Source organism: Monopterus albus, unplaced genomic scaffold (assembly GCF_001952655.1).
Source record: "Monopterus albus unplaced genomic scaffold, M_albus_1.0 scaffold403.1, whole genome shotgun sequence".
Taxonomy (NCBI): Eukaryota; Metazoa; Chordata; class Actinopteri; order Synbranchiformes; family Synbranchidae; genus Monopterus; species Monopterus albus.
In genome coordinates this window covers 379,873-388,334 of record NW_018128283.1, presented here as the reverse complement: position 1 = coordinate 388,334, position 8,462 = coordinate 379,873, and the positions used below count along the sequence as shown (strand labels likewise).

The 8,462-nt window shown below is 45.5% G+C and overlaps 1 protein-coding gene across 6 annotated transcripts in view; it reads right to left on the bottom strand.

The window, feature by feature from the left end:
- arid4a (AT-rich interactive domain 4A) overlaps positions 1 to 8,462 on the bottom strand; it is a 29,433-nt gene that overhangs the window by 15,903 nt on the left and 5,068 nt on the right. For all 6 annotated transcript variants that reach the window (XM_020586344.1, XM_020586347.1, XM_020586348.1 and 3 more), the window contains exons 4-5: positions 5,502 to 5,567; positions 893 to 983 (exon numbers count right to left, since the gene is read on the bottom strand). In XM_020586344.1, coding sequence (XP_020442000.1) covers positions 893 to 983; positions 5,502 to 5,567 — 157 coding nt within the window. The remainder of the gene's footprint in view (positions 1 to 892; positions 984 to 5,501; positions 5,568 to 8,462) is intronic.

Sequence of the window (8,462 nt, the reverse complement as noted above, 5' to 3'; positions counted from 1 at the left end):
TTTCCCTCTGCCATCAGACTCCTAAACAGCTGAGGAGTTTATTACCAGGAAATACGTCATGTACTGTTTACATTCTCAGTTTGCACATTGATAATTGACCATTGACTGTTGACTGCTGCACATGCTGCTCCCATGCAGCATACATTCTGTTATATTCTTATATATTTTTTATTATATTGCTGCATTTGCTGCTTAAAGTGCCTTAGATTTTGTGTTACTTATTTATCTACTTTATATTTCATTAGTATTTTGTGGCATTCATGTGGACGGCAAAGTAAGAATTTCATTGTACAGGGAAACACGTTTCCTAACTGTGCATATGAAAAATAAACACTTTGACCTTTGACAGTCCATAGCTTTAAGAAATCTAATGTTTGTTTGGTTGAGTTCTATTTGTCTGGGTAATATATTTTAATCAGTATAATACATTAATTTACATGTAACATTAAAATCTGTGGTTTAAAGGAGACTCCACCGATTACAATCAATGAACTAGTCAAAAATGTGACTGATGATCTGCTAACTGTCCTCCTCTCCTCCATCGTCAGCTGACTTACTCATTATACATGAACAAGAAGCACAAGCAGGGGGCACTCCCTGCTGCAGTAAATGTTCCTACACATGGACTTCCTTCATGATGTTGTGGGCAGTCCCAACAGGTGCGTTTGTGAAGTCTGTCCTGTTTCCACTGGTGAGAAGTGGTGGTCTGGCTCAGCCTCTCTCCTACCAAACACCCTCACCATGTTTCTCCATAGTGGAGTTTTATTACTGCCATTGTCCACTCTCTGCATCCAAAGATTCTTTTCTCCAAACACTACTTACAACACTGAGAACATGCACCCATGTCAGGGCTTTTCTTCAGCAAAAAAAAGACACTGGAACAGACACTCACCCACAGTGTAGAGGCTGGCGTCTGTCAGCTTACTGATGACGGCCTCGCTGGATAAACCCTCACTGGTCTTCACCTCCACAGTGGAGCCCACCTGAAGGACACACACAAACAGTGAATCCAGGATCAGCAAGACTGCAGAAATACCTCACATAGTCAAACACTGCTGTTTCTGTAGTGACAAAATCAAAATCCTGGCATCACAGGTGGACCCCGTATCGCACGGTCCTGGCAGTTATTGGCACAGAGACAAGCTGCTGTCAGTGTCACTGCTAGAAAAGCTGAGATGCAACAACAAAATACTCAGTATGACATGAGGGAGCTGAGAGGGGGGAGGGACTAAAGTGAGGATAACTGTGCACGGCACAAGGTTCAGTCACATTTCTTTTCTACGGCACATGAGCAAATTGCTTTGTCGTATTGTCGGAATCCAGGTGACGCAGGACACACTCAAAGAGGAGGGTTTCAAAGCTTTTAAAAATTAAATTTTATGCAAGTGAGGGCAGAGCTCAGCTGCTGGCTATGCAGTGCTCTCCTGACAAATCGAACCAAGAGCAAAGTGGAGGTTCACTAAGTTTGGTGGTCAGCAGCTGGGGACACATCTGTGGAGGATAAGAGCTCTGTGTATGTTCTGGGATCCTTCTCTTCAAGGTGATAGTATTAATCAGGTCAATCATAATGAAAGTGCCAGCTGCCTCTTTACACTATTTGCTAATGAACAAGTCATCCACTAGCTTGTGAGCACCAACATGTCCACTGTCCAATTTATTTGTACAGCGCCAATTCCCACAACAACTGTGTCAGTGAGAAGTGGTGGTGGTGATGGTGCATGGCTTGGTTGCTTCCAGTGGGTCTTCACCTTAAGACGGTGAAGCTGTAAACTAAAAATGATAAGTGTAAAAGTGCATTAACTAAGCCGGTCCTTTCTCAGCAGCTAAAAATCTGAACCAGCAGCTGCCAGAGTGAAGAGGTGGCGTCTTCAGCACAGAGAGAGTGGGACAAAGAAAGAGCAACAACCAGGGTTAACATGGGTTTGGCTGTTTGACGTGGAGAGGGTTAAAAGCAGCCAGAGGACTCAAGATACAAGATAAACCTTTATTAGTCCCACAATGGGGAAACTCACACCATTACAGCAGTAAAGGGATAGAAATAGGCACTCGGTGTTAAGAATCAAAAACTAACAGACACAGAATTATCAATATAAAACTAGTCTAGCTATAATAATAAAAAACTAAGACATAGTACACTGGTATGTTGTGTATTCAAAGTTAATCGGTCTATGGGTGTGTGAGGTCGACTTCAGGTGCGGGGGGGGTCTACTGGGAGCAGTGCTGGTTGACAGCCCAACAGTAGGAGGAAGGAAGGACCTGCGACAATGCTACATCACGCACTTGGGGTGAAGCAGTCTGTCACCAACGCAGCTGCCCGGTGCTGACGGAGTCCCGTGCATGGGGTGGGAGTCCTTCTCCAGCCGGGATGTCAGCTTGGCTTACATCCTCCGGTCTCCCACCACCTGCAATGGGTCAAGGGGACCTCCCAGGACAGAGCTGGCCCTCTTGAGCAATTCGTCCAGTCTTTTCCTGTCCGCGGTCGAGATGCTGCACCAGCAGACCACTCCATTTTGTCCAGACCACTCTAGAAGATGGCTGCTGCCACCACTGTGTCAGAGAAGCTCCCCAGGAGTGTCCCCTGAACTCCGAAGGACCTGAGTCTCCTCAGCAGGTAAAGCTTGCTCTGGCCTTTCTTGTAGAGTGCCTCAGTGTTGTTTGACCAGCCTAGTTTATTGTTGAGGTGAACATCCAGGGACCTATAAGAGTCCGCTCTCTCACTGTCCATTCCTAGATTGGATTCAGATGTGGCGTTCTTCCATGTCAAAGTGTTTATTCATATGCACAGTTAGGAAACGCGTTTCTCTGTACAATGAAATTCTTACTTTGCCGTCCACATGAATGCCCCAAAATACAAATGAAATATAAAGTAGATAAATAAGTAACACTAAATCTAAGGCACTTTAAGCAGCAATATAATAAAAATATATCAGAATATAATAAGAGAATGTATGCTGCATGGGAGCAGCATGTGCACCAGTCAACAGTCAATGTGCAATTATCCATGTGCAAACTGAGAATGTAAACAGTACATCACGTATTTCCTGGTAGTAAATTCCTCAGCTGTTTAGGAGTCTGATGGCAGAGGGAAAGAAAGAGTTTTTCAGTCTAGTGGTCCTGCATTTCACACTTCTGAACCTCTGACCAGAGGGTAGGGGGGTGAACAGTCCATGCTGGGTGGGATCTTTGAGGATGGAGGCAGCTTTCCTATGCACCCTGCTGGCCGTCCCTCTAAACTTTCAGCTCATACAAGGAGAAGACTGATCAGAGATGCAGCCAAGAGGCCCATGATCACTCTGGATGAACTGCAGCGATCTACAGCTGAGGTGGGAGACTCTGTCCATAGGACAACAATCAGTCGTATACTGCACAAATCTGGCCTTTATGGAAGAGTGGCAAGAAGAAAGCCATTTCTTAAAGATATCCATAAAAAGTGTTGTTTAAAGTTTGCCACAAGCCACCTGGGAGACACACCAAACATGTGGAAGAAGGTGCTCTGGTCAGATGAAACCAAAATCTAACTTTTTGGCAACAATGCAAAACGTTGTGTTTGGCGTAAAAGCAACACAGCTCATCACCCTGAACACACCATCCCCATTGTCAAACATGGTGGTGGCAGCATCATTGTTTGGGCCTGCTTTTCTTCAGCAGGGACAGGGAAGATGGTTAAACTTGATGGGAAGATGGATGGAGCCAAATACAGGACCATTCTGGAAGGAAACCTGATGGTGTCTGCAAAAGACCTGAGACTGGGACGGAGATTTGTCTTCCAACAAGACAATGATCCAAAACATAAAGCAAAATCTACAATGGAATGGTTCACAAATACACATATCCAGGTGTTAGAATGGCCAAGTCAAAGTCCAGACCTGAATCCAATCGAGAATCTGTGGAACGAACTGAAAACTGCTGTTCACAAACGCTCTCTATCCAACCTCACTGAGCTCGAGCTGTTTTGCAGGAGGAATGGGCAAAAATTTCAGTCTCTTGATGTGCAAAACTGATAGAGACATACCCCAAGCGATTTACAGCTGTAATCGCAGCAAAAGGTGGCGCTACAAAGTATTAACTTAAGGGGGCTGAATAATTTTGCACGCCCAATTTTTCAGTTTTTTATTTGTTAAAAAAGTTTGAAATATCCAATAAATTTCGTTCCACTTCATGATTGTGTCCCACTTGTTGTTGATTCTTCACAAAAAATTACAGTTTTATATCTTTATGTTTGAAGCCTGAAATGTGGCAAAAGGTCAAAGGGGGCCGAATACTTTCGCAAGGCACTGTACCTGGCCTGATGAGACAGTTAGTGAAGGGGAAGGGGGGGTCGGGTGGTCTAGGTGTGTGTGTGCCTCCTCTCTGTGCTGTGGCTGGAGGTCTCAAAGCGGGTGTAGAAGGTGTTGAGGTCATCTGGCAGGCTGGCTGTGGAGCTGATGCTGCTGGTGGTGGTCCTGTAGTCTGTGATGTGCTACAGGCCTTGACACATCCGTCCGGAGTCAGCAATAGAATAGAAGCCATTCAGCTTCTCTCTGTACTGCCTCTTGGCCGCTGTGATGGCTTTCATCAGCCTGTACTTCACAGCTTTGTACTCCGTCTCATCGCCTGATCTGAATGCATGAGAGCGAGCCATGTGGCGTACCTGACTGTTTATCCAGGGCTTCTGGTTGGGTAACCTCCTGACTTGTATGGTGGGCACAATGTTGTCAATACAGGTACTAATGTATCCGGTCACATACCCAGCATAATCCTGTACGCTGACAGAAAAGTCCTCGGAGGTGGCTGCAGCTTTAAACACATCCCAGTCTGTCTGGGCGAAACAGTCCTGCAGGGTGCCTTCAGCCTCTGGGGACCAGAGTTTAATTTGTTTGGTGACAGGGTTTGTTTGTTTCAGTCTTTGTCTGTAAGCTGGATACAGGAACAAAGAAATGTGGTCTGAGCGTCCAAGGTGGGGGCGGGGTGTGGCCCTGTATGCACCACGTATGTTACTGTAAACGTGGAAGTGTTCTAAAGCTAACCTGTTTGTTTTGGTAGCATTAGCCACCTAGCACGGTCAGGATTTTACCTTTGTGTTGAATTATTATGATTTTAATTAGGGAGGAACTGGAGCTTTGTGTAATGTCAGCGCTTTGTGTCACATCAGCAGTAACTAGAACGTTCTACTGGACTGACATGTTTACTGTTAGCCTGTTAACGCTAGCTTCAGACTGGGGGCTGCAGCTTGGACAGTTTGTCCTAACCAAGCATCCGTCGTTTACGTATTGTCGGTAGGAAACAGGACGTGATGGGAGAGAAAGAGCGATTAGGAGCAGCTGATGGCATCAGTTTGTTTTGAGTCTCACTAGACCCTCTAAACTGGAAAGACACGAGGTAGAGGAGCTTAAAAACAAAACCCATCATGTTTGTTCCAGAAAACAGAGAAATCTACAAACATCAGAACAAGGGAACCAAACATTTAGGGAACCTACTATAAACCTGAAGCCCAGCATCAGACACACGCTTCATCATCTTACCCTCAAAGGTCCTCTGACCTGGTCATCCTGCACCACCTGGGATGTACTCTCACCTTTCAGAGTCACCTGGAGACACAGGGAGACAGAGGCAGCAGGTGAGCTGGGACAGGGCATGTGATGATCGGTCACACAATCATGTTTGTAATATCTAAATTGCTCATTAGACAGATAAAGTTCCTGTGACTGTTATATTTCATTATTTGTATTACCGATTACCTCCACCAAGGAGGCGGTGTTTTTGGTTCCATGTGTGCTGGTTAGCAGGATTATGGACAAATGGCACATGGTACAGAATTTGGTGGGGACCAACCGTAGAAGTCCCCACTTAGATTTTGGCTGAAAAAGTTCAAGGTAAAAACAAACAAACAAACAAACAAACAAAAAAACAAATCCCATCTTTAACATGGGGCAAAATTTTAAAATTCAGATCTCCCTCAAAAGTTAATAAAATCATTTTTCCTATAGGGTGGTAGTGTTTGTCACAGACCAGATTTCAAGTGGATCTGATTCCTGATCTGACAGCCATTTAAATCCAACACTGAAAACCCAATTCAATACATAACTTGGCCTATTATGAAGACAGAACCCTGAAACGTTCAGGTAAGATGCACAGTGTAACTGCCTATCCAGATCAAAGACTTAAGGACGTGTGTTGTTCTAGACCCATTTGCATGAGTGAATGTTGTGCCTTGGAGGAGGTACGTGCGCTCTGAGTGCTCTTGTCGTTTATGTGGAGCTGCTACTAAGCTGACCCTCTGTTTTATATCATGTTGGTTACAGTTGTAACAGCTCATCAGGTGTTCATGTAAGTAAGCAGAAGCAGCTGAATTTCTTTTTATTTAACCAGTGTTTAACCAGGGCAAGTAAAAGTGCCAACACAGCAACATAACTTCCAGACAAAAACAACACTGAAACAAACAATATACAAGTCTATCCAAGCTAAGAACAAAGACTGTAAAATTTGTGGTGAGTTAAAATGAGGAAGAACCCAACAAGCAGATATTTCACCAGTGACTTTACAGAAGTCTTACATTCAGTCAGTGATACAGGTCCATTCGTGTCACATTCCTCTGCTAACTCTTCCACGTGGCTGCAGCTGAATCAAGGAGCTGTGAATGCTGCGACGCAGCGGCGTCTGATCCGACACTGTGATGGGAGTGGAGCTGTGCGCAGCTGAATCAAGGAGCTGTGAATGCTGCGACGCAGCGGCGTCTGATCCGACACTGTGATGGGAGAGGAGCTGTGCGAAAGAAGCTTGCAGAGGGACGTTTGTCTGGAATATCTTTAGAAATCAAAATAGACCAGCGCCTCATCCAGACCCAACTGATGAAGTGGCGGTGGGAAATGGACCATCTCCTCTGGAAGCTGAAGAAAGACTTCACCTCAGTCTGAGTTTCTAGCAGCATCAGTGTAGCACCGGAAGCAGGACAATAATTCTCACACAGGCTTCCTCAGCAGATGGTGTTTTGCACAGTTACCATGAACGTCTCAGGATTCCGAGCATTTTTAGGATTTGTCAACTTTAAAAATCAAGCTCAACTTCAGCTCATCAGAGTTGAACTGAAAAGTGATTTATTTATTTATTTTTGTCTTTGATTTTCAGTCCTTGGAGCCGTCACGTGATGTTCTGGTTGATCATGTAATAGCCTGACCTGTTATCAGTTACTGAACATCCTTCATTTGGCACTTTTGGTGTGCCTGCTGATAGAGTACCTTCTTCCCAGAGTATAGACACCAGCCAGAGATCCTGGGCTGACACTGTGTTGTGTTTACATTCTGATAAAAACAGCAGCAAGGTAAAAACTACAATGACTGGGCTCACTAATAGCAGATACATACACCTATCAGTCGCAACACTAAACCCTCTGCTTAATACTGTGGAGGGCCACCTTTTGCTGCCAAACAGCTCTGACCCATCGAGACCTGGACTCCAAGACCTCTGAAAAAGTCCGCTGTTATCTGGCACCAAGACGTCAGCAGCAGATCCTTTAAGTCCTCCAAGCTGCAAGGTGAGGCCCCCATGGATCGGACTTCTTTTTCCACCACAGTTATCCTACTGACAGAGGCCTTGAGGGAATACTGTTGCCAGGAACAGGTGGACTTAGTCTGCAACAGTGTTTAGGTAGGTGGTATGTGTCAAAGTAACATCCACATGAATGGCAGGACCCACGGTTTCCCAGCAGAACACTGCCCAGAGCGTCACGCTGCCTCTGCAGGCTCGTCTTCTCCCATAGTGCAAGCGACGCACATGCACCCGGCCCCGACGTGATTCATCAGACCAGGCCACCCGCCTTCTTCCTGCTCCATGGTCCAGTTCTGATGCTCACATGCCCATTGTAGGTGCTTCTGTCAGTGGACAGGGGTCAGTACAGGCACTCCGACCAGTCTGCAACTACACAGTCCCACATGCGGCGAGCTGCGACGCCCTGTGTTCCGACACCTTTCTATCAGAATTAGAATGAAGATTATCAGCAGTCTGTGTTACAGTAGCTCTTGTGTAGGATCAGACAACATGAGTTAGCCTTCGCTCCCCACGTGCATCAGTGATCCCTGGGTGACCATGACCCTGTTGTTAGTTCACCATTTGTCCTTCCTTGGACACCGTTAGCAGGTACAGACCACAGCAGATCAGGAACACCCAACAGAGTCCAACAAAGTTGGAGAGTTTGACCCTTGTCAAAGTCACTCAAATCTTTGTTTGTGCTTCTAACACATCAACTTCAAGAACTAACTATGCACCTGCTGCATAATGCTCTCCACCTCCTGACAGGCCCAACTGTATCAAGGTGATCAGTGATATTCACTTCACCTGCCACCGGTTTTAATGTTATGGCTGAGCAGTGTACATGTAGTTAACACCACATGTATGTAAACAGCAGCTGTGTGTAATGACGGTCACACTGGTGACCTACAGGGACAGCACGACAGGTTTGTGATGACTTTCTGAAGGCAACACCTGTA